Below are 26963 nucleotides of genomic sequence, written 5' to 3'. Positions count from 1 at the left end.
TCCCGAAATCACCCCCTGACCCAAAATCCACTTGGGAAACCACACATAACCACCACAGGCAAAGCCACAACCCCACCTAACCGCCGAACACCAGCAGAAAACTCCAACCCAGCCCTGAAAAATCGCACCCAACCTCCTAACCACCCTGAAAACCCCACCTAGCCGCCGCAAATTTGCCGAAACGTCACCTAGCCAACGAAAACTCGCTGAAAACCCCACCCTACTACTGAAAACCGCCGTAAACTCTATTATCCCAGCCCCGAAAAATCCTACCCAAACTCCCTAACCACCTTGATGATCCCCACCCTAGCCTTGAAAACCCCCCTTAAACACATCCCTGGTGCCGCCCGGCCATTTTCGGAGGCTAAGGAGGGTGGCTAGCCGGTTTTTGGTGGTGGCTGGGGTAAGGCCTAGGGTTTCACGGTGGGGGTTGGTGGCTGGTTTTTTTTAATTTTGTTTTTTGTATTTTTGTTTTATTTTGTTTTTTTATTAAAAAAATGAAATAAACCAATTAAATTTTGACACATGACATATAACCTACAAAAACAGGTCACTAATAAGTCAAGGTCTGTTAAAAGAAGATGACATATAAAGGTGGGATTGCCTCGTAATAATCAAAAGGTGGGATTGTTATTGTCAGACCATGTAAAGGTAGAATTATTTATTTTCATTTTTCCTACTCCCTCCCTTTTTAAATACTTGTTCTATTTCTCCATGCTCGGAGTTTTAGGAGAAATTGGAGAAAGTAATAAAATATGAAGGTAGTGGGGTTGGTGGAAGAATAAAAAAATTATAAAAAACCAAAAGTAGTGGAGAGAATTGAAGGAGAGAGAAAATGAAATTAATGTTGTTGGGTCACTTAGTGAGAGAAATTAATTAAATATTACAAAATTTAAATAAGAAAATGGAGCAAGTATTTAAAAACGATCGAAAAAGAAAAGTGGAACAAGTATTTAAAAACTAAGGGAGTATTTTTTAGTTACAGAGTACATATTCTTTTCGGACATGCAGTATGAGCTTATGACTCGTGCACTAGCCACAGCATATTTTCTTCCCATGAAGCCTCGTTGCAGGAGAAGAAAAACAAAAAATGAATTCTGATTATTGATACTCCGTATTTTATACGACGTGGACATTAATACGTGTCATAATCTTCCTCAAATGGTTTCATTTTTATCCCCTTTCGTATTTACGCAGCGGTAGCACCGCTCCTCTCGTTCCTTCTCATCCAGCGCACTCCGAAATCTCCATTGAAGCGGCCTCTGAGGTTTCTCTCCACCATTGAGACAGCTTATGAGGTAAGATTTTAATTTGCGAAGGTTAGAATATCAAATATACAATCTAGGGTTTCCTATTGTCAATTCAATTGTGATCATAGTAAAATTCTAGGTTCATCTAATTCTAAGATGGATTATTGAACTATTGGTATATAATTATTGAAGTTATGAAAGCTTATAACGAGCAATTTATTGGTAGAATTTTAGTTTGTGCAATATATACATTGAGAAGAATAAATTGTGATGTAATTTAATAATTGAGTCAAATTGGTTGCTCATGTGTTGCAGGCTTTTATTTATAATCCTTTAATGGAACCTTTCTCTCCTGCCCTGCCTCAGGGACAGGTCTGAGTTTCATACTTTACCAGGATTCCAATTTCATACTCACTCGCTTTCATTATTATCTTCTTCTTTTTTTTTTTTTTTCTCGAATCCCAGATTTAGTTTTCAATTTTAAATTATATCGGATTCAAGCCCATGCCCGAGCTAGAATGGAATGAAATTCAATTTGATTTGTTTCTGCATTAGTCTCGCATAACTCTTAAACGACCCAATCAGATTTTTAATTAATGATTCTGTATCCACAATATGCTAGCTACCTAAACCTTTTTTTTTTCCTTTTCTTTTCCGATGTGATATTTGTAGTTTTGTGATTAGTTTGATTTTTGTATCACAGCGCAGAAGTCTGAACTCAGCTCATTTTTATTGTCTCAACTGTAAAAAGCATAGTTTGATATGGCATGCCAAGTTATTGTTCACTCATGGACCTTTTCTAGATTAGTGGGTGCCTTTCTTGATTTGGCTATTGCCTACTTCCTCCTCTGTTGCTCTGCTATTGCCTTTTTCCTATCTAAATTTCTCGCCCTCTTAGGGCTAACCCTACCTTGCCCTTGCAATGGCCTCTTTGGCTACCCTACTCGTGCTCCCTGTGTCCAGCGCTTCTTAGTTGATTGCCCCGCGGAAACCATTTCCTCTCTCCACTTTTCTGTCAAATCCAAATTCCCATTTGATTCCATTCTGTCCAGGAATGATCACTCCCAACTTAATTTGAAGCTACTCAGGGAAGGTTACTCAGATGATGGTGTGCTGCATCTAGAAGGTGAAGCATCCTACAGTTCTTTCTCTGATCCTCGGAGGTCACATCACACCCTTTCCGGTACTGACTCCCTTTCTAAATTTGACATTAAGGGCAAGACTGTTACAACTCAAAGGCCAAGGTGTGGAATTAGGCGACGTCGCAGAGCTAGTATTGATTATGGAAAGTTTACTTCTGCCTCATCTTATGATCACTTAAAGTCAGACTCCCGTGCCATTCGTCAGTCTCCTTCAGACTCCAGTAAGATAGAGAATGTAGAGAACCCAACCACTGTGAACTCTTGTGGTAATTTTCTCTTCCTCCGCCTCCTATCAAAATTTCCAATTAATGACCGACTGATTGTTCTATTTGTTATATACTGTCTGCTTCATGGCTTAAAGTGCTAGCAACTCTCTTTTGGGTATATGTTTTCTACATTATGCTAATTATGTACTTTTGATCGCTGGTTTTACCTTTGATGGCTCTAAAATTTTCTTGTGTTATATTATCAGATGCTCAAATATCCTTTTTCTTTGGGTCTCAGGTCAGACACAACCAGATTCTGAATCCGATGATGCAGCTGATGAGAGTAAACCCGTGTATGACTATGCAACATTATTTGAGAACCTTAAAAACAATGCAGGGGCTGATGGTGAAGATGAGAATGTTGTCAGAATTCTGGAATCTGCTCTTGAGGAAGAACATGCAGCTCGAGCTGAATTATTCTCTGAGCTAGAGCAAGAGAGACTTGCTGCTGCCTCTGCGGCAGATGAAGCTATGGCCATGATTTCACGATTGCAGGAGGAGAAGGCATCCATTGAAATAGAGGCTCGACAGTATCAAAGGATATTAGAAGAAAAATCAGTTTATGATGCTGAAGAAATGGATATACTTAAAGAGATCATTGTCAGGAGAGAGAGGGAAAAACATTTTTTAGAGAAGGAAGTTGAAGCCTATAGGAAGGTGTTCCAAGTAAACAATGGATGGGATAGTCAGTCAAACGACACAGATCGACAAAACGACGCCTCTGCTCTTGATCCTTCTGTTGATCCTATGCTGATTCTACAGCAACTCGGTCAGTCAATTGATAATCGAGAAAATGTTGAAAGTATAAACTACTATCCTGATTATTCCTCTGTGTATGGTCAGAAGAAAACTTCTACGGTATCTGAGGGTAAAGAATCATCAGTTCTTCCAGTGGACAAAAATGAGCTGAAAAGTCTCGAATGTTCAAGTGTTGTTCCAGATTTGACTGACGACGAAACTAATCAAGATATTCAGGAAAAAGGGATGTTATCCATGGATGCAATTCCAAGATCTCTGGAGGGTAATAGTAACATTTATTTGCAACAGAAAACAATGTTTGGTGTTGATGATGGAAAACAAATGCCACTGCAAGTTGTAGAGCCACGTGTCCATGATGTCCACATCATCGATTCAAAACACAGTATCAACAAAACTACCGATGGGAAGGAAGGTGGCCCAATGCTCACACACAATAATTCTTCTGATACTGTGAGACAATGTGATTTAGAAATTAGAAGAAGCTCTTCAGACATTTTTGATCGGTTCCCAACAGTGTGCAGCTCGCCCGATAGAAGTTTTGTCTCTGAATCACGCTGCTATTCTATATCAGCAGTTGATCACGAGAGGCTCAAAATAGATGATGAGATATGTTGGCTGCGAGCTAGACTGAGGACTGTTCAGGAGGAGAAAGAGAAGCTTAAGGGCTCTTTTGAACACCAGGAGAGAGCAAAAACTGAACTAAAACTTCTGGAGGATATAGCTGTCCAGCTCCGAGAGATTCGTCATTTAACGGCGCCTGAGAAGGCTGCACGTCAAGCTTCCCTGCCACCTCTATCATCTAAGGTATGCTCCCGGTGATCATGTCACCTGCGCAAGTGCTCATTTGATATTCAAATTAGGTGTTATTATTTGTTGACTATTATTGATTGATGCTGTATGCCGTTTGTTGAAGCTGGATAGACCATAATGTTTGGAAATTGGTAAATTATGTAAGATGACTACTCCTGTTTTTATGTCTAAAGTGTTCTGTTCTGTTTATGGTAAAATGAACCAGCAGTATTCTACAGAATCTGACAATTCCATTAACTGAATATGCAAGAGGTCAAATAAATACTAATCTGTCTAGTTTTCAGTTATGGGGTGATCTCCTGAATTGCAAGTCCCATGCATTTTCATGTCAGAAACATGATCTCTGGAGCACTCAATCAATCAATCAAAGCCTTAATCCCATAAGTGGGGTATTGGAGCACTCAAATGAGCAATAAATGGCCTCTCTCCAATCCAAACATCCTTCCAAAATTGATTGAACTCACTTGCCATTCTCTGTCTTGAACCTCGCTAAAGGAGTTACCAGATATGCCATTTGTGAAATAGATTTCCAGGGGGAATTGCGTGTCCCTTTAACAGTACCTTAAATATTCCACCCGTTTGACACAATCCATAGCTACCTTAGGTAAGAGGTGTCAATTAGGGTTTGTCACTTTGGGTAAGACTCATTTGGGTTGATCTTGGGTTCAGTTCGGGCCATTTTTTGTTCTATTGTCAGCATGTATATTTTAATAAGAATAATCACTATTAGATTACACATTGATTATTGGATTGGTTTGGGTTGGGGCAGGTCTGTTGATTGGTCAGATGATTTTGGGTAGAGTTTGGGTATTTCGGGTTAGGCTATTGTACATGTCTGTTTTTTCCAGGGCTATTCTAGATGACCTTGTACCACAGAATCCAATATTCAAGAGGATAGCTTCTTCTCCATTTAAGTTCACTTTCATCTTTACCTCCATATTGAGATGTTTGAGCTGGGTTTTGATTTCGGCTCAAACCTGTGGTAGGTTTTAATGTTTTATTCCTTTACAATTCCACTTTCCAGTTTCCGCCATCTATGGTTTTAGTCAAGATTCTATATTAATTCTCGCTGTCCCTTTTTGATAGTCCCATATTCCTCTTGGGGTATCTCTTTGATATTGCCCCATACCATATATAGTAAGCCTTTCCTTTCTAAGGGTCCCCACTTGCAAACTAACCCATTTGCATTATTTTTGAAGCCTTAATAAAGTGAATTTTTCTCTAAGGGGCTATCAAAAAAGGACGGATTCGAATTGTAGCTGCCATGGTTTATGCCTGCTGTTTCTACATTCTTAAACTTTCTCCTTGGACTCTTCTCTTCTCCCTGAGATTTCCTTGTCTGGAATTTGTGCAGTCTTTGCCGTTATTATTACCTGAGAAGGGTGAGCAAGTGTCATCCTCCAGTTTCTTTTAAACCTCAGAACAATCTCTCACCACTTTCCCTATTGCACATCAATTTCATGGAAAGGAAAGGAAGTAAGGGACAAATCCCCATCATTTTTCTTAGGCACATGACGATCAAAATGTTGCTTCTGTGACGGATACAAATTCAATCAACTCCCCGTCTTTTAAAACATAAAGTTTTACAATGCTTCCTGCGTTTATATCAATTTTCATACTAGAAGGATAAATAAATTCTTCTTCTGGGTTGCTCTATGATATTACAACTTGCCCCTCAAAATAGTCGGGGTTCTTTTGAATCCACTATGAACTTCTATTCACTTTAATAGTTAGAAAAGAGAGAATAAAAAAATAACATTGGGGTAAATTCATGCTTCTCATATTGACAAAAACATAAGTATCTCAAAGGAGTATTTATGCATTTTGTGTTTATAAGTGGGGTTAATGTTGTAAATTGATCTTATTTTGGCCTTCTTATAACACCATGTGTTCTTCTTCCTCCATTCTCTCACCTCCATTAATGAAAATCAAAACCTTCAATGGAGAAATCAGAACACATGAACAATTTCAATGGAGAAGGAAGACAAACCTTGTCCTTAAGGGGTAACCATGCCATAATTTCTCCAATTTTTTAGGGTTTTTTTTAAAATTTTTTTTTTAATTTGATTCGGCGGTGAAGAGGTAAAGGAGGGTGAAGAAGATAGGGAGCAACGAAGGTGATGGTGGTTTGCGAGCAAAACGATGACCGGAAAAATGGCAATTCACACTAGTTCAATTGGTGTACAAGGGTGAAGCCATGAGCCCGTGATAAGAACAGAAGTTGAGATGCGAAAAAGTACCAAAAAAAAAACTATAAAATATTTAAGAAGTTGCTTTTATTTACACAGTTGCCATTTTGAGATACAATTATGTTTCTCAATATGAGAAATTAGGGCTATCCCATAACATTGTGAGTAATGTTTATATATGTTGACAAATATATAATTATGCAGAAAGTCAAATAAATATCTGATCTTAAAGATAAGTAATTTGTTTTTTGTGGATAGCAAAATTTAATTTTTGTCGATGGATATAATATTTTACTCCTTCCGTCCCATAATATAGTTCCTGTTTGTGTTTTTTCACATTATTTAAGAAATAAGAGAAAGTGGATGAAGTACATTAATTAAAGTGAAAAGTACAATCATAGACAAAAGTAAGAGAGAGAAAGTGGAAAAAAGTACCAGACATGTGCAAAATTCAAGGTAAATTAGGAAGTATAATGAATAAAGTTAAAAAAAGTGAGAGTATAATGGTCTTTACATAGTATCCAAAAATAGAAGCATTAACAACATTTTGGATTTCCAAAATAGGAAAACAGGAATTATATTATGGGACGGAGGGAGTATGATTTGATATTTAGCCTGCAATGAATCTTTGGATGGTTTATCAATCGTTAAGAAAAGGTTTGGAGTGAGAAATTTGATAATGACGAAACAGGATTAGAGAACCTTTAAAGAATTTTGTTAAGTGATTTGCCTTAAATTATGGGAGCCTTTTTGGTCTGTAATGGCATACAAGACCTTTTTTTTTATAGCATGGTACTATATAGTCAACAATTAGGCACAAAGATGGAAAAGAGTGAGGCCACAAATGGCGCCAAAAAAAAAAAAAAGGTAGCAGTGTTTGGAACAAAGGCAATGGACTTATGGGGAAAGCGTAAAGAACAAAAGAGAATAGTGTTTGTCAAATGAATTTGACCTTTTGTTGATACTTATTGTCACTAGGGGTGAGCAAATCGAGTACCCGGTCAAAAATTTTAGGATACAGACCCGGAAATGGAATTGGTTCAACCGGGTCCTAAAATTTAGGAATTGAAATTGATTCAACTAGGTCCTAAAATTTAAGAATTGGAATTAGAACCACCGGGTTCCGGTTCCGGGTACCCATTTTGTTTTTGTTTGTTAAAGTATAATACAAATTATAATACTTATTTTGATCTATTTTTATCTTAAGCATTTACTACTTATATTTATATATGCATTAAGCTATTTGTATTCATGTTAGGTCTTAATAATACCTTTTTATCTCACTAACTAGATACATTTAACATATTTTTGTTATTTAAAATTTATTCAGTTTAGCATATATTGGGTAACCGATACCCAATCGGTTCCGGTTCCAAAAAGTTGAGAATTGGAATTGGAATTGGTTGTAACCGGGTCCTTAATTTATTACCTGGAATTGGAACCACCGGGTCCAATTCTAGTTCCGGACCCGTCGATTCCTAACCGGTTCCGGTTCGGGTACCCGGAATTTTTGCTCACCCCTAATTGTCACGGGAGCAATATTGATAATTTGTTGTGCAAAGGTGTATTTCGTGATTGGGTTAGTGCAAAGTTGGTGCTTCTATTAGTTAGTTAGGATTGACAGTTTAAAATGAAAATCAACTTTATCCCAAAAGCTGTAAAAATTTACAAAACAACCTTCATATGGACTAGCGCACGGGATTCTTGTCAATATGCCTTTCTGAAATCCGAAAAATATTTGTCATTGCTAATGATTTGATTATATGAATGACAAGGATTGAGGCTTTAATCCCGAGGATGAGGTTGGCTACGTGAAACGGTCTTTCTTCTATACAGTTGTACTTGCTAACCATGATCCTCTTATTCAATTCCCTTGTGTCCAATGTTACATACTCATGAAAATTGAAGTTGTTAATATCCTTCTCAATCCTTCCATTGTCATCTTTGTTCTTCCCTTGCATCCTCTAAGATCCCCTTGATCCCAATTCCCAACCCTGTACTCTCCTTACTGATTATGATTATAATTATTTGGGATTCTAATGAACCGTGTGATAATGCCTTATGCTTGCCCCATGGTGCTCGTTTAGTATTGTAGATACATGTTTGTCCATAATGTACAAAAAGAGGTGCAGGCTTATTTGGGCATGATTTTGTCTTCTGAGTTCTTATTAGCCTTAAGTAGGGTTTTTTTTTTAATTTATTTTTTTTTTCTGAAACTTGTCAACTATCACACTTGTAAATTCCTGCATGACTACTTCTGTAAGTTTTGAATATCCTAATACCTAAGACATGGAACTTACCACGCAAGTACAATGTAGAATAGTAGTGAATCTGCGAATGGCAAAAATTTAAAGACAAATTATGTAAGATGTGAATTAGTAAATGCCCGCCCCTCGAGATAACATTGTATTGTGTTTTTATATAATACAGAGTAATACTAAACCAATTATAAGATTGTGCCACCCATAATATATTCAAGCTAGGCTTAACTAGGCCCGGTAAAAGCTGAATCGACCGGATAACCTGATTCAGACCCGAACCCAACCTGAAATAAATGGGTTTCGAATGAGATTTTCAACTCGTTTATGTAATTGGGTCAACCTGAAAATAAACGGGGTAGGTTCAGGTTGAAAATCTAACCCGAAAATAACCTGCATTAACCTGTTTAACCTTTTGGGTCAATTTCAGGTGGGGTCGACCCGAAACCAACCCGTCTAACCCAATTAATTTATTGACATTTGACTTTTTATTTTAAATATGGGCCTAGCCCAATGTAGTATTCCATTCTTCCACGTACAAGTGTATAACTACTAAGAGATATTCATTCTAAAGTTCCAAACCCTAAATTATTCACATGCCGTTTTCGTTCCTTCTTCTACTCTCCTTCTCTCTCTCTCTTTTTTTTTTTTTTTTAATTCATTGTTGATTCTCAATTTCCCAGTAGATTCAAAGTCGTTAATCTTCGTTACCTCACTCAATCAAGTATTTTACTCTTTAAATTCCACTCTCTTTATAATTGCTAAAGGGTAGGGTGATTCCATGAATAATTTTAATTTGTTCATTAAAATTAACCTGAACCTGAACCGAATTTGTTTGCCAGCCCTAGGCTTAACCTTCATATAGTTAAAGTTCAATTAACTAATTATAACTAGGAATCTAGGATGTTTATCTAATCCCTAAATCAAATAATCATAGGGTTTTAAACATATCAAAACTTTTAGCTAGTAACCAGTTTATTGAATGTTACAAAGAATAATATTGAATGTAAAATTAACAAGAAAAAAGACACAGATTTATGTGGTTTACCAAAAATACGTTGCTACGTCAACGACATATTCAAATGTTAAATTAACAAGAAACACACACAAATTTACATGGTTCACCAACAATGCATTGGTTACGTCCACGGGCAAGCGAGAGTAATAATTTTATTGATCTCAGGGAAAACAAATTATAGATTCATAACATATTTGAGACCAATCATAGAAAACGTAATGATTGTCTCTCAAATTTCTAATGTTATTTCTCTTATAATTCACATATGAGAAATACACAGAAGGCTCTTAAATTTTAGCGGCTAGGAAATAACCTAGGGGTATTTATAATAATCCATAGACTTGAAAAGATAAGACTTTATTTAAGGAAAATAAAGCCCACAAACGAAACAACCAAAATCAGCCAAACGTCCAAAAACACAACAAAAATCGAAAACTTCTTTGGGCACGAACGTGCTTGGTCGGAAGTCCGTTGAGGCACAGACGTACCTTGCCAAATACCTTTGAAGCCTCGAAGAGGAACAGACACGTGCCTCATATGGGCCTAGTCAATCTTCACTCCTTCGTTGAGGCAAGGTGTGGACGTGTCTTGCCCCACTTCTTCCTAGTTCCTAACTCCTAGCTCCCGACTCAAGGCTATTGATTCAAGGCACATTCCTTACAAATCTTCACCTTGACTTGGATCCGTTCACAATAAAATTAAATTGATGTACCAGATTAGAAACACTCTTCTTGCTTAGATTTGCATCCGCTTGGCACCAGATTTGCCCCAAAGAACAATAAACAACTTCAAATAAATTGTAAATCCAAGCACACTTGGGACTTACTTTGCGGAACTAGGTTCGAACACACACATTGCCAATGCTTCTTCCTAGCACGTGTATATCCACCTCTCCAACAAATAGTGCAAAAGCCACCTTGTTTTCCCAACCGTGCCTTTGGTGAGGTTTCCCAAAGCTTATCTAGGCAGACTTGATTTTGCCGGCAAAGACTGCGGTGCTTCAGATTCAGATTGTGAGTGTTGGCTAATCTTTCCTGGACGTGGACAACCACTCCCACCTAGAGTGACTCTATGCTCCACCTGTTTCTCAACACTACCACAAACAAATGATGTGACAACACCAGACTTAGAACTAGATAACTTAGACCCTTTGTAACGTACTAGTGGTGCTCACACAGGATAATACGATAATCTTAGCCAACAGTGGAAGACAATTGATTAAGATAGTTAGACAGAGGCTTGAGTAATAAGTAATGACTTTTGGACATTAGTCTCCAAGGTTCCAATACAATATTTCTGAATGAATTCTCCTTCCTAACTTTCTTCTTTTTATACTACTACAATACGAGTCTATGTGGCATAAGCCTTAATTATTACATTTACTACTAGTTTGTGTTCATCCGCATAAGTACTAAGAGCAAGCTAATAAGACAAGCTAGCTGCTTCAGCTTTAGTGTTATGCTGGTTGTTGTTGTGGTGCTCTGGTGTTGTTACCGTTCCCTTATTCCACTTGCCTTGCTGTATGCCTGCTCATTGCACCCTTGCAACTAACACAATGTCTCCCGTTTAACACCCTTCATTACTCTTTTTGAACCCTTGTAGACATACACCCCTCCACCATCACCTTTAAAATTGAACCCTTTTACGTCTAGAAAACTTGGCAAAATAAGATTCCTTGTGATCTGTGTGGAACATGCTTGACATTGTTCTAACATACAATTTTACCATCTTGTGTCCTAATTCTGATGGACCCTATACCAACTGTTTTGTTCTTCGTTGTTTGCCATAGTAACACCACCATTAACCTGCTTGTAGTTCGTAACCACTCCCTGTGTGAACACTTGTGATAAGTGCCTTCATATCAAGAACCCACACATCAGGGTGATGCACATGTTCAATAATTAGGGTATAATCCTCTTTTGAATTGGTGTCACCAACTGTAATATCTGCGGTCTCATAATTTTATTCAGATTTCCAATGTCTCTTCTCCTTACAGTAATTACAGACATCACTTGATTTTGGACCCCTTAATACGGTTTTCTTGGATTTTTACCTCGAATTCCCTTGTCCTTTGTCCATTACTTTCACTGGCTATCCAAAATTTGTACCTGTAGTACACGCTTTATGACGCAACTCTCAAGTATGGAGAGCAGATCTAACCTCGTCTAGAGACACTGTCTCTTTCTCAACAATAACACAAAATTCTCATATGACACTGATAAAGACACTAACAAAATTAAGGCACCATCCTCACCCTCAATCCTAACATCAATATAACACAATTTTAACATAATAGTATTCAATCGATCAAGGTGTAATCTAAGTGATGTACCTTTAGAGATCGAACAGAATTTGCTATCACTTGTTGATTAATGACTTTGTCATGTATAGACTATCCACCTTTAACCACATACCCGATGTTGTTTCCTCCTCCATGACCTCAGCGGAAACAACATGATACATGATGGTCGAGTGCGCTTTCTCCTCTATCTAGACTCTTCTTTGTCAACGATGTCCACAATGTCCGCATCTTGATTTGTTACTGTCTAAAAACTATTCCTCCCCGTGAACTTGTCAATTTCCACATTCAAAGCAACCATATATCTCACCAGAATTAAACCCTAGGCCCGAACCAAAGCTCTTGATACCAATTTGTTATAACAGATGCTAGAATATTAAATGTAAAATTAACAAGAAAAACATACAGAGATATACGTGGTTCACCAACAATGCGTTGTAATGTCCATGGGTAGGCAAGAGTAATAATCTTGTTGATCTTGGGGAAAACAGATTATAGATTTAGAACAGATTTAAAACTAAAATATATTGATTTTCTCTTGGATTTCTAATGTCATCTTTCTCAAAATTAGATGAGAAATACACAAAAGACTAGATAATTAATCAACTAATGATCATAACCTAGGGGTATTAAAAATAATAACCCATAGACTAGAAAAGATAGACTTTATTTAAGGAAAACAAAGCTCATAGACGAAGTAACCAAAATCGGCCAAAACGGCCAAGGCACGTGCCTCCTTTATGCGCGGACATGCCTCTCGTCCACCATGCCTATCCGGATCATTGGTCAACTACTTTCTCTCTATTTTAACGGAATAGTATATATATCATATATAAAAAAAAGACTTTCTGTCCAAAAACTTCGCTAGTTCTTACTCCAAACCAGCATGAAAGTTCCATTTCAGTGAAGATGACGTGCCTCCTTTGGGCACGAACGTGACTGGTTGGATGTGCGTTGAGGCACGGACGTGCCTTGCCAAGTACCTTTGAATCCTCAATTTTTGTGTAAGGACGTGCCTAGTCAATCTTCAGCACACCTTCGTTTGTGTCTTGCCCCATTTCTTCCTAGTTCCCGACTCCTAGCTCCCGACTCAAGGCTATTGATTCACGGCACATTCCTTACCTCAAATAAATTAGAAAATCTATACAACAATCAAGCTATAATTTTTTCATCCTACAGAGTTTCTAATGCCACTAATTAGGTACTGCAACTGTTTTCTTTATTATGCTTGCCCACGTCTCGTCGTCTCGAGCTTCGTGGAAGCCGCACTAAGACCTTTGCCACATGATAAATTTCAAGGCTCATGCTACTGGCGGATCCAGAGGTACAACCAAATAACAAAAGAGACCGCCTGTCTCTAATATTAGGTCTCTTAGGTATTGTTATGTAAGTGGCTAATGCAACAAATCAGCCTCGCCTTTTTTGTGCTAAATTCGAAGAGACCGCCTGTTTAAAAACTGGTCTGTTAGGTTATATTTTAATTTTTCCGCACTAGGTTAGTACTTTTCAATCAAAGAGAGCTGTTTTCACAAATAATTGGTCTCTTAGGTATTTTTTTTTATCCATGAACACATTTAGTACTCAATTATAAGCCTTGCAAATTGAAATGGTTTATTACCCCAAATTTTAGTTAGGAAAAAATTAACGCATGCACTCCACATTTATTTTGTTATTTTTTTATTATCAAACTTAATTTCGTACCCTCATTCCCCAAATCCTAGATCCGCCACTGGCTTAGATTTGGTCCAAAAAATACCCAACGCATGTTGTAATCTTGTTCCATAAACTTCCTTTCAGCCCAAAAATTTGTTTGTTTGAATTTTGGAACGCATACCAAAACCAATTTTGACCCAAACTTTGATTGGATCCTTAAAAGTTCCATTTGATGTGCATGGTCACAATTCACACATCCCTTGTTGAGGATTTTTTGAATTTTCATCAGAACTCTTTTTATAATTATGTGTTGCTGTTAAATTTTTTAAGATAGTTTGTGTTTTTGGCTATCACAGTTTTGAAATTTCCCTTCACCTAGCTCATGCTGCACAACCTGTAGAGTCTTAAAGTGGATTTCCTTACAACTATATTTGCCATTTGTTTTCCTCTCAAGAGCTGGAGTATTGTGATGACAATTTGTCCATGACTTACTTCTTTGGCAAATTGTGGCTGATGGTTCTTTCGTGAGCTGATCTTTCTTTATTGCTGCAGAAAATTGTCATATCGACTACTCATGTGTTGACTGTTTACAGGTCACATCTAAGAAAAGACGCTCTCGGGGTGTTTCTGTAGGAGTTGGTCAGAGTCAATCAAGTTAGGGGACTCAGACTACAGAGTTTCCCTCTGTGTGGGGCTAGCTGTTGTCCAAATACTTTCAGATGTGCATCAGGCTTCAGGTGTGAAAATTTGCTTCTGCTGTTATGAACTCTGTATGACATGAAATGGTTTCAAGCAGCAGGAAAGCACTTGACTAGCCCTAGGGTTTCACTGAACACTTGTGAGAAAGAATCTAGATTAATCTTGTCATACCCATGTCCAGGGCCATGAATAACTCCGAATAAAACACTGAGGGTTTGCAAGCTTCCCACTTTAAATGTATTTAGTATAATTTACTTGACACGCAAATCTGTACGTGTATAGTATTCCACTTATGTGTATATATGTTTTCAGTAGAAATCCCCAAATATTTGGGTTTTCTTCCAAAACTTCCTTTTGCTTTTTTGGTAATGGAAGAAGTATGGGCTGTTTTCTGACATTTAGCCCTGAATTTTTAGGATTCCCACTCTTTGGTGTCTGAAATTTTCCTGCAAATGATACAAGCAACTCGGTGCTAGCTCTCCCGCTTGGTTATTAAGAAGAGGGCCAGAGTGTTTATATAACTCCATATATTGCAATAGGTTTTAAGTTTCATTATTCAGTATTCATATACTTTTTATCATATTTATTTATTTACTTGTATATAAAACAAGGTTTTCATGTAGTAAAATGTTTTATTCAGTGAATAATTTCAAATCATCCACTTTTGGTATATTTTTTTTATATATACAAATGAATAATTAATTATGTTATTGATTAAAAATTTGAACATGAAAATAAAACATTGATTTAATTTTGTGACAATTATGAAAATAAAACTCTTATTGGGTGACTTGCTGACTTACCAATTTACCATAAGCCAGGTTTGGATGTATTAGGAGCTAAGTCGCTGAAATAGGCATGTTAAAAATAAAATAGCAATAATAATTTTAATGTCAAATCTATATAATGCATTTATTAAGAATGCATTTTTAATTAAAAGTATTGAGAGGTATCTTTATCTTATCTTATAACAATGAAATTGAGTTTTCTCCTTGGGAGGGGTTTTTTTGGTTCACTCTAGGGTTTTTCTTTAGGGAGAATTTTCCTAACCTCCATTGTTAGGTTTTTTTAATTTCTTTGAAGGTTTCCCTTTGTCTTCTCCCTTTTCTCTCCATCTCTTCCATCTCTTTTCCTCTTGGTCTCAGTTGTGAATCTTTATAGGGGTTTCCACTGATATTTTTACCGGTGGTAAGCCCCAAAAATTTCCAATTGCTTTCAATAAATAGATCTCATCCTTGTGATGATGATTTTTCTCTTGAGTTTATTTTCTTTTTGTGTTTGTTTGGTGAAAATTGAAAATCTAGGGTTTCATAATCTCTATAAAAATTTGGAGGACCACATGAGTATTTTCACTCAGATGACTACGCATCAGTGGATTTCAAGCTGAATCAGTGCGAACTCACATATTGTATTGTTTCAAATGAAGTTTTTTTTATTAAGATGATTGTTAATTAACTCTACGATGTATTTAGTTTTAAGGTGTGTACTTATGTTGGAATTCTTGATTTTTTAGGAATTATATGTAAGTGTCGTTTGGCTTTATTTTATTAACTAAATCCCTTTTCTTCTTGTAAAAAAAAAAAATGAAATTGAAAGAGGGTCCTATTACAAGGTTTCATCTTGTAAAATTTTACCCCCTTCATTCCAAATTGATTTTACTCATACCACATAATTTTAGATGATAAGTGATTTGTAGCTTGTTTATCAATACTTCCTTTGTCCTAAAGATTTCCCAATTATTTTGGGCACATGGTTTTAAAACTTGCCTAAGTTTATCTTCTTGATAAACAAATATTGTTTACTAAGTGGTAAAATTTTGTAATATTTTTGGTGAATTGGATAAAATTGATTACACTAGTAGTGATTTTATCCTTATAACTGTATATTGAGCTTATACTCATAAGAAAATTTAAATTATTATTCTAAATCTTATAATATTTTCTCTGTTTTTTTAGTGTTATATTTTGACATAATACTTTGAATAATACTCGTATTTCGTAAGAGGTGAAGTGGGGTAGTTGGAGTATTGAAAAATAATACAATAAGATAATAGAGTTATTAAGTAAGAGACATGTGAAAGAAAAAACAATAAAATTAGTACTACTGGATTTGAGTGATGATTATGAGAAGAGAAAGAGAGAAATGATATTAAAAAGTGTTTTTTTGTATCAAAAATGAAAACGAAAGTATGTTATAATCATCCGATCCATAATTAATTCAATAACTGAAAAAAAAAATAAAATGAAACAAATTTAGAAATATCTCATGCTCCTGTCAAAAAAAAAAAAAAAAAAAGGAAATATCTCATGCATAACATAAATACAATATAGTAATAATATTTTTAAAAATGAACGTGTGGTAATGGGTACATGAATCTAGCATATTCTAATCTTAACAAACCAATCTAATAGTACGAGTATTTGGGTTATTATGAAGCGTTGATTAATTCAAACAGAATGTATAGCAAATTACACGGGTGCCCTTGAGCAAACAGAGTCATTTTAATTTCAGTGTACACATATATTTTTTTTTTCTTTTGACGGAAAGTGTATATTTTAAATTTATATTTTGATATTTACCAATTCATAAACATAGAAGTGAAGATATACATAGATTAGATTCTACTCCGTATAAATTTATGGTTCATGCTAATAAATACGAGTAAATATATACGTAGTACATGAAAAAAAAAAAGGTTTAGTAAAAAAAAAAAAAAAAAAAGTTGTCATTTGAATTGAGAATTGGGAATTGGGAATTGGTTTGGTTTATATATCTCCTCTTGTTCTACAGACTACAGTTGGTTGGGTAAGTAGTAATTAGTCGTACTCATTATTCTTAATTTTATTATTTTAATGTGATTGCTATTTCTGGTTTTCGTTCATCTGGGCATGCTACTGTTGGCATCATTCAATGCATTTGTTTAAATGCATTTGTTTAATAAATGATAACAAAATCTGTTACGGAGTAATAATTATTATTATTCGTTTAAATCTATTGTCTTTTTGTTTATCTAGCAATACATTTGTACGCATTGACGGTTTGTATTGATTAATTTGGAGCTTAAATAAAATTTGTGCAAATGATGAAACTGGATTTATTGGAGAGCAAAGTGAATGCTATTATATATTATTATGAAAAATGGAGTATTATTGTGAATGTTATTAAAAACCCAGATAGAAATAGTAATAGATGATTGTGCGCAGTATATAGATAGATAGTTGGTCTGAGGAAGAATGGTTGATCAAGGAGGAAACCAGTATCCAGCCCCTCTTGCCAAGTATGAGGATGTTGTTTCCAATCGTCAACTTTTTATGACCACTCTCGAGAGCCTTCACGCAGCTATGGCCACTAAATTCATGTAATCCCATCATCATCATCATCATCATCTTCTACTGTACTCCTCTTATTGCATTGCTTTCAGCCTTATACCCATTAGCTTACCTTATTACAGGATTCCCGTCATTGGCGGCCGTGATCTTGATCTTCACAAGCTTTTTGTCGAGGTTACTTCTCGTGGTGGTATTGAAAAGGTTTACTACTTTACCTTCACTGTCATACTTCCCCCTCTTATCTAACTTCCTGCTAGCTTCTTCCAATTCATGCTCCATCTGTATTTGTTCATGTCTGCAGATACTCTCAGAAAAAAGATGGAAAGATGTTACCGCCACTTTCAATTTCCCTTCCACAGCCACAAATGCTTCTTTTGTGCTGCGAAAATACTACTATTCATTGCTTCAACACTATGAGCGAATCTACTACTTCAATGCACGTGATTATTCTCCTGGTACCGCCCTCATCGCTCTATGCATGCCTGCTTTTGTATTTAGTCTGTAGCTTTTACTGTGCTGATTTTATTTTTACAGGTGTCTTGCAGAGTCTGAATCCTGCACCTTCTGCAGTCCATGGATTGTCTGAAATGTCCGCAGCAGCAGCTCAGCCTGCAAATGTACATCAGAACCAGATAAACACTACAGAGTCTGTGTCTCAAGGTATGCAATTCTATGTAGAGTGACCATTGTTTGACTTGTGCTTTTCATCACTTATATGGTTCACACAAACAAATGCCTACTTAGTATATCTGGCTGGGTCTTATCTTTGCCCTGCTAAGAGGAACAGGCTAGGTGTCCTTCATCGGTTTTGTCTGTATTTGTGTGTTTAGGAAAATGGTCTAGCAAACCATTTTTGTAGTGTATGTTAGCAAAAACAAATACTAATGTGCTAGAGGGCTAACTAATGTTTGATACTTGAATTTTGGAACATCACCAAAAGCAATTAGTTCAAAGGCAAATTATAACATAATCTGTACTAGATAATTGAAGATGACAGAAAAGAATATTTTACAAATTAAGCTTTTTCAGGATGTTAGTAAAGCATCCATTAAATGTGTGTTTAAAATAACCACCTATATGATACAGTAGTAGTTATATATTTACATAAGCTAAGCATGCAAAGCTCACAACAGAAAGAAACTAAATTGCTTTTACAAAGCTCACAAAGATGGGCTATTTTCACATATATGCTAATAACCTTGATGATGAGACCCACTGGAAATGTTTTGGCAACCATCTGATATTATAGATATTCAAACCTCATTTACTAATAAAAATAGGTGTGTGCTTTGTAAAAGAAATATGAAGTTACATGTTCACTAGCTAAGAATCCCGTCCTATTGTTGGCAAACTTTAAAGGTTTTCCAACTTTGTTCTGGTATGATGTATTGCAGTATTTTAACATTCATTTTCCTTTCACCAGCAGCACCATCTGGGGGGTATCCTATCATTGGAGTGATAGATGGAAAGTTTGAAAGTGGGTATCTAGTTACTGTCACAATTGGGAAGGATAAACTAAAAGGGGTTCTCTACCAGACTCCACCAGCTAAAGTTAATCAAGCGCCACAAACATCTTGTATCCCAACTGGCAAAACTGACAACATTCCTGCAACATCAGGCGTTCCTCGTAGGAGGAGGAGGAGGAGGAGGAGGAGGAGGAAGAAGAAGTCTGAGATAAGGAAGAGAGATCCTACTCACCCTAAGCCCAATAGAAGTGGTTACAACTTCTTCTTTGCTGAGCAACATGCCAGATTGAAGCCACTTCACCCAGGCAAGGACCGGGAGATTAGTAGGATGATTGGTGAACTCTGGAACAAATTAAAGGACAGTGAAAAGGCTGTAAGAATTGCAAATTTGAATGTTTTTTTTTTTTTGGTTCATTAGTATCATGTGAAAGAGTGTTTTTAAGTTTTAACCATATTCTTACCAGGTGAATTATTGTGTCTCAGGTGTATCAAGAAAAAGCAATTAAGGACAAAGAGAGATACAGGACAGAAATGGAAGATTATAAAGAGAGACTAAGAACAAATCAGGTGATAGGTGGTGCAATACCAATACAGCAGCGGTTTCCTGATTTGGGTTTGGAGATGGAAGAAGTGGATGTGGAAGATGGGACAGAAAGAGATACCCAAGGATCACCTGAAAAAGAAAGTGATTCTAGCAAGAGTGAGACTGATGAAGAAGAAGAGGAGGAAGAATCAGTAGAAGAAGAGGATGAAGATGAAAATGAAGGTGGTGATGATGACAATGACAAGATCATGGAGAAGGAGGATGAGGATTATTCTGATTCAGAAACTTCTCCAGTAGTAGGTGGTACTACTGTTGAATCAGGCAATGCAGGTACTTCTGAAACAGCAACAGCAGGGGGAGTTTCACGTAGTTAAGGGAGAGGAGAAAGCAGGTTGTGAAGAAAGTGAAGGGAGCTTGAGTGCTGGTAGTCAATTTCATAGGGAGACGAAGAAAGAATCATCACCTAATGCTGAACAAGAGAATTCCATTATTGCTCCTGCTGTGACATAGTTAAGGCCAACTTCCAGGTTCCCCCCTTTGTGCTGATATTTGTAAATTCTTTATGCTCAAATATTGGGATGCACATCAATGTAAGACTGATCTTGCTTATTTAGGCTATTAAGCATCTCAAGAAGGCAGTTTTGCAGTGAAAGGTTACACATAGGAACTGATTACACGTCTTAGCCTGTAGTCCAGTTTAACATTTTTTCTTTGCTGCTTTATTTTATGCTTAGAAGATTGGAGTACATGCTAATCAGTCAAAAAATCATGAATTTTCCAAGTTCAGAGTGTTATTTTTTATTTTTTTATTTTTTTTCACAAACCTCTTACAAGCCTATTGCCCTTTGGTTCTACATACAGCCGATACAGGACAAAGATTGTATTAACTAATTGAAAATCAAAGTAAAGTTATTGTAACGAATGATGAATGCTGACATTCATTGAGCTAATTATTCCCTAAAACTTAAAGTTTTACTTGAAGCGGAAAGGGTTGGTTGTATGAAACAAGTAATATGGATTATGGACTATATAGAGTTTCAGGTAAACTACATAGCTTGTTTAGTAGGACAAGTGAAGATGACATTATATATTACCTCCGATTACTTATATATGCAACTTTGGAATATTTCATATGAGATATGAAATATTCCAAAGTTGCATATATAAGTAATCGGAGGTAGTATATCAAGTGTATATATATATATATAAAAATCCCTCTTGGGTATGGGCTTAACGAAGCAGATGGTGTCCTTAACTTTTACCCAACTTCTGGTGGAAAATTTCATCATCAACTCCTAAAAACCGATTGTAAAACATTACACTCAAAATTTAAGAATGATCTGCAATTTGATTTGAGTGGCCAACCGTTTGTTGTTCTAAGGATGAATCTCTGTTTTTCTGGGAAAAAATAGCTTACTAACATAAGTAAAACCGATAAGGAGCTTTAAACAGAAGCTAGGGAATAAAGGTAAGTTTAGGTGGCAAGAGAGTTGCTTGTGTTCCCACTTTAAATTAGGAGTTGCGTTCAAAGAAGTGCAAAGTTGTTTTGAAATTAGTGCGGTCCCTCCCTGACTCCACAACTTTGTTTGCTGTAAACCTGAAAGCAATCTAACATCATAAACTCACTCACCTTCACATATATTTGATTGACATTATTATTATTGTCATTTTGCATTGCATGCAAGACATGAAATCAATATCAATTGGTGGGATGGCATTTCTAACTCAACTTCTCTCATCTTCCAAGTCCTTGGTGTCAAGGACAAAGTACGGTAAGGTATCCATGGCTAAGCAAAGGATGCTTAATGAGTTATGCAAATCATCGACAGATGAGAATGTGAGTCATTGCTGCTATGGTCCAGTTGATGTTCATGATCCTTTCCGCCTCCAAGCTATCATCGTTGGCCCTTCTGACACTCCATTTGATGGCGGCATCTTCTTCCTCACTATCCGTATTCCACATGATTATCCCTTCAAACCTCCCAAAATTAAGTTCCGAATGAACTAAGGTAATAATGTAGTCTTTATTTTTGCCATTCTCTTTTTAGGATAAGTTGCTTTAAACTTTAGCTTCATCATTCATCATCTGTAGAAATTTAGTTCATGTACGTACTCCTAGCTTGGCTCGTAATTAACTGCTTGTTATGTATACCTGAGCTTAGTATGTAGCTAGAAGAATCATCAAGAATGAAGTGGGGTTAATATAAATTGTGTAGGTATTCCACCCGAATGTAGGAAGTGATGGAACAATCCATGTAGACATACTGAGTAATAAATGGACGCCAGCTCTGACAATCGAGAAATTGTTGCTGTCAATATGCTCTTTTCTTCCAGACCCAAATCATAAAAAAGACTCTTGCAGTTCAGTGTGTGATCTCTACTGGAATCACAGGAAGCGTTATAACAAGATTGCCAGGGAATGGACCCACAAATATGCGATGATCTGACTAACGTACTAGCCTTCAATCAATTGATTCTGGTAAGGTACTACTTAAATAACACTGGTTTCTGTCAAGAAACAGTCTCTCCAAGTGTAAGTTTCAGGTAATTTTATATGAATTACTAATTGTATTAGAATGCTCAGGACTTCCTATGTATGACAGGTAATACCGGAATATAACTATCTATATGCAACTAGTATAGTAACTGCTCTATACTAGTTGCACTTAGCAGTTGGGTGCTATCAGTATATATTGTCTAATTTGTTGGTCGAACACATAAGATGTATACGTCCTTGTTCTGTCTTAATTATAAGGAACCAATTAGTATTTAGTGATTGAAGTAATGTAAGTTGTATGTAGTTATGCAATTTTTCCTATGATCAACAGAATTATACGGTATGTGGTTTTCTATTTTTTATTTAGTTGACATCCAAATTAAATATAAAAACCAAAAAAAAAAAAAAAAAAAAAAAAAAAATCAGAACATTAGGTTGACATCCAAATTAAATACTACTATAAAAAAACCAGAACATTAGGCATGTTTTCATTCATGAGTTGGCATGAAACATACAAGAATTTTAACCAACAGGTATCCATCAGTTGATTGTCAACTTTTTAAAAGTTTGAAGTGATCATGATCTTCTAATCTCATTCACTCCATTGACATTTATAAGAGGGAGAGTCATATTTGCTAAATGATAGGTCCGAATCTAGAGCGAATGCGACTTCAAACTATGCATCATCAGATAGATGGAGATTGTTGAAAATTTTAGAATAAGTAGAAATATGTACTACATACTCCCTTGCTTAAGACTTCTATATTCAAAAAACTGTCTCTTGGATTGATATCTAAGCAGCTTGTATAATATAATGGAGTATTGATGTTAGTCAACGATGAGATAGGTGAACAAAGTTCTGGAATAGGACTTGGTACATACTCCATATCAACATAGAGTAGTTATCAAAGTATCAAGTCATATTAGCAATTAATATAGCATCAAGAAAAGGTAGAGAGTCAACATCATAGTTTTAATTTTATGACACGAGATTGCTTTTGCTTAGGTTTGCTTAGGCTACAACGTGTATTAATTCACATCGTATAAACAGAGATTGATTAACATGTTTTAAAACAAATTAAAAAAAAAAAAAGGGAGAAAAAGTCATTTCATCTTCGATAGCTTAAAATAAAACAAGTTTAATCGAACCAATAACTATTACCTACAAAAATACACATTCAACGAAATATTCTAAACCAAAAAAAAAAAAAAAAAAAAAAAAAAACTACCATTAGTATTCACAATTCCTCCAAAAAAAAAAAAAAAGTTACTCTACATGCATTTATTTTCTTTTCTAAATATAACCTTCACTATAAAACGAATACTAAGGCAAGTACATAAATAAAGTAACAAGACTAACAACTATAGAAACATCGAACTATCCTAATCGGGTATACTAACTCAATAATCTCGTTTAAAACTTATTGATAATCATAATTATAATTTTCAACATATAGCAATATAAAAAAAAATTTAAAAAAAAAAAAAAAAAAAAAAAACTTACACCGACTGATAGCATACACACAATTACGTGACAAAATATGCAAACCCGATAATATCATTTTGGGCTAACGCGCGAAAGCTCAACCAGTATCATGAAAAAATTCAAAAACAAAATAAAAAAGTTTGTGCGAGAATAACAAATTATAGAACACGTGGCGAGAGATAATTGCATGCAACGCAAACATGCATAGTAGCACCCCTTGCACTAGTCTCAGCAAAATACTACGAAGCAGAGTGCTTGAGCTCTGTAATTTCTCTCTCTCTTTTTCTTCATATTCATTTTCTTTTCTTCTCATTTGCTAGCAAAACCCATTTTAAGGTAAACTAGCTTTTTGGCCAGTTCAATACACAAGTTATTACGTGGATTAATTATTTTCATATATAAATATGCTTTTATACGAAATAATTGTTTTATTTTTAAAACTTAAAAGTAAACAAAAATATGCAGATAGAACTATGAAAAAAGATGAAGGAATTTAGTTAGATATATATACATGAAGATTGTGGGATATGAAATGACATATTAGTTTAAATTATATTTAAAGTCTATGAGATGAAAAGACAATTTTTATTATAATTCATACGTTTAGTGTAATGTGTACTAATTAATGAACTTTATTTTATTACGGTGGAAATGAAACAATTCATTTTCTTACTTAGATTTGAAAGTTGTAGAATACATGAAGACTTAAACATAAATACTACCTCCGTTAACTTTTAGTTGCAACTTTAAGGTATTATTTATGAGACATAAAATATTCCAAAGTTGCAACTAAAAGTTAACGGAGGTAGTATTAAGGAAGGTGACATGTGGCATATGGGGTAATGAGTGACTTGTGATGTCATGTGTCATATGAAAAATTTATGATTTGTGTTTTTAAATACTAAATATAGATAGATATAGATTGAAATCGGGAGGAAAACTTTAACCGCTTAAGCTATCCCTCACTCTCCTAGCTTTATTATTTGTAATATTAGTTTCTGTTTGTTCTTTTTTCCTGCAATATCCCTACAATTATTCAAAAAATCACTCATTTTGTCAATTCAAAGTACGAATTCATCTTCATAAAACTATATTTTGTTGAGGATCCTTGTTTATTTTTTATTTTTTATTTTTTAATTTTGATTTTTATAATAATAACTTCATTGATTTATTGTTGTTGTTGTATTATAGTTGGATTATTGTTTGATGGTTTCATTTACTGAATTTCGTTTGAGACTTATTCCGTATGATAAAATTTCATTGATTACATTCTGTTCGTTTTCCCTTGAACCATGCGTTTTCAGTTTTTTTTTTTTTTTTTTTTTTTTTTTTTTTTTTTTTTTTTTACCTCTTAGGGCCTGTTCTCATTGACTAAACTGAGGTAAACTGAACTGAACTTATTAGAGCTGAACTGAACTGAATTTATTAGAGCTGAACTAAACTAATTAGAGCTGAACTGAATATTTTATAAGAGAAGGAAATTAGGAGCTGAACTGAACTGCACTGAACTTATTAAGCTGAACTGAACTGAACTTATTAGAGTTGAACTGAACTGAACTTATTAGAGCTGAACTGAACTGAAAATAATCATATCAAAACAAGGCCTTAGATTGATTTTTTTGGTTCTATTAACACAATTTCATCTGAATCTAATGATAAAATCTTACTGTTGTTCACATCTTAGAATATTATAAGCTACATTGCATTGTTTTAATGATTTTGTGTAATACCTCGTATTTTTATACGTATTTTAATTTAAATAAGTATTTTGTAAAGTAAACTCGAAATGAATTATTTGTGGCATTTTATTTATTTATTTTAATAAGTTTGAAAATATTTTATAAAAAAGAAATTTTTAAAAGTCAAAGTCAAAAACAAGTTTGAATAGGAAAGGGATTAGTAAGGATAGAAAGGGAATTTAAGTATAGAAGGGTTTCTAGAGAAAAAGGGGTATAAATATTCAACACATGAGCAAATTAAATTTTGCCAAGAGTGGAGAATACCCAAGGTAATTTTCTCTCCTTTCTCTCTTATTTTTCATTTTCTTTCTTTTTCCCCTTCCCTTTATTTTTTTTAGCATCACCGGTCGGCCGCCGCACCACCAACAGGCGCTGGCGGCAGCAGCGACACCACCAGCAGCCGGCTGTGGTGTCGGGGCTGCTGCCCGGGGCACGCACATCGAAAAAAATTATTATTTTTAATTCTTTTGCTTTAATCCTTAATCTAATTATTAATTATGGATTTTGTGATGATTTTCATGATGTTTGATTATAGGTAGTAATAAATTTTCAGATTTGATTTTTAATTAAAAAGCCCCAAATTGAAAACCCTAGGTTTCTAAATTATTGCATATTAAAGGAATTTGATTTTTGGTGGTTTAAATCTTTATTTGGGGAGGTTTTAAAATATATTTACAGTAAGTTTTAATGATTTAATAAAGCTAGAAATTTTGTTAGAAAGCTAGAAATTTTGTTTCTTGAAGGAACTTTTGACTACCCATTAATTAGGATTAAAGTAAGGGGTTTTAAATTAATTTTTAGCTTGTTTTAAATAAATTATGAGTGATTTAAGAAGGGTATATATTGGTGGAAATTTGTGTGGAGTAGATTTTAATGCCTCTTTATAATTTTGGATTGTAAGAGACTTCCAAGTGAGTGATTTCATATAGTCGTGACGATTTTAAGATCGTATTCAAGGTATGTTCGCGTACTTGGTATTTATTTGGTAATGTAGGAACATGCTAGACTTTGAATAATTGATTCCAAATAGTATCATGATAGATTTTGATTGGAATTTATTATTTAGTTGATGTTGGTGATTGAATTATGAAGCATGGATTATTTGTGATGGATTAGAGAATGAATACAATTAATTTGGAATGTTGTATATGAACCACACTTTTATTTGGCATGATAGAGAGCATGTTTAATTAAACTAAATGTTTAATTTGGTTTGGAATATTGAAAAGAAATTTTATTAAGGTTCATATAATTTTTATAGATGCTATAAGCATGAGGAAAGAGTTATTTAAGTGTCTATGCACACGAGGAATAAATTATATATTGGTGTCTTAGTGCACTTAAGGTGTTTTTAACACCGAGAGATAGGAATTTTGGCGCATTATGCGTTTAAGGTGTCTTTGACACTGAGGTAGGTTAAAAAGGGTTCAATATTAAATATTATGTGGTCACTAATTATTCACGAATTAAAGTGGTATGTTTAATTGTTTGAATAATTGTAATGGTTGATTGTGTTACGGTTTGAGAGTCATCACCAATTCTAATAATATGTAAATAAC

The 26963-nt window shown here is 35.0% G+C and overlaps 2 protein-coding genes and 1 pseudogene across 4 annotated transcripts in view; all 3 read left to right on the top strand.

The window, feature by feature from the left end:
* Nucleotides 1-26963, top strand: part of LOC145622613 (uncharacterized) — a 104016-nt gene that overhangs the window by 7866 nt on the left and 69187 nt on the right. The gene's annotated exons all lie outside the window — the stretch shown is intronic.
* On the top strand, nucleotides 1127-15013 carry LOC145622624 (uncharacterized). Of its 2 annotated transcripts, none has more exons than XM_081676437.1 (4): nucleotides 1127-1298; nucleotides 1959-2658; nucleotides 2897-4221; nucleotides 14238-15013. In XM_081676437.1, the coding sequence occupies exons 2-4, from the start codon at nucleotides 2013-2015 to the stop codon at nucleotides 14301-14303; spliced, it is 2037 nt and encodes a 678-aa protein (XP_081532563.1). In that variant the 5' UTR covers nucleotides 1127-1298; nucleotides 1959-2012; the 3' UTR covers nucleotides 14304-15013. The 2 variants fall into 2 exon arrangements, with proteins under 2 accessions (XP_081532563.1, XP_081532562.1); XM_081676436.1 differs by having other exon boundaries at nucleotides 1954-2658.
* LOC145622616 (high mobility group B protein 15-like) lies at nucleotides 16647-20482 on the top strand (annotated as a pseudogene). The gene is made up of 7 exons (XR_014109253.1): nucleotides 16647-17148; nucleotides 17547-17701; nucleotides 17795-17873; nucleotides 17974-18127; nucleotides 18207-18332; nucleotides 19096-19511; nucleotides 19622-20482. The product of XR_014109253.1 is annotated as a high mobility group B protein 15-like (transcript).

This window comes from Chenopodium album, unplaced genomic scaffold (genome assembly GCF_948465745.1).
Source record: "Chenopodium album unplaced genomic scaffold, dcCheAlbu1.1 scaffold_31, whole genome shotgun sequence".
Classification (NCBI taxonomy): Eukaryota; Viridiplantae; Streptophyta; class Magnoliopsida; order Caryophyllales; family Amaranthaceae; genus Chenopodium; species Chenopodium album.
This window is presented reverse-complemented; position numbering and strand designations above follow the sequence as displayed.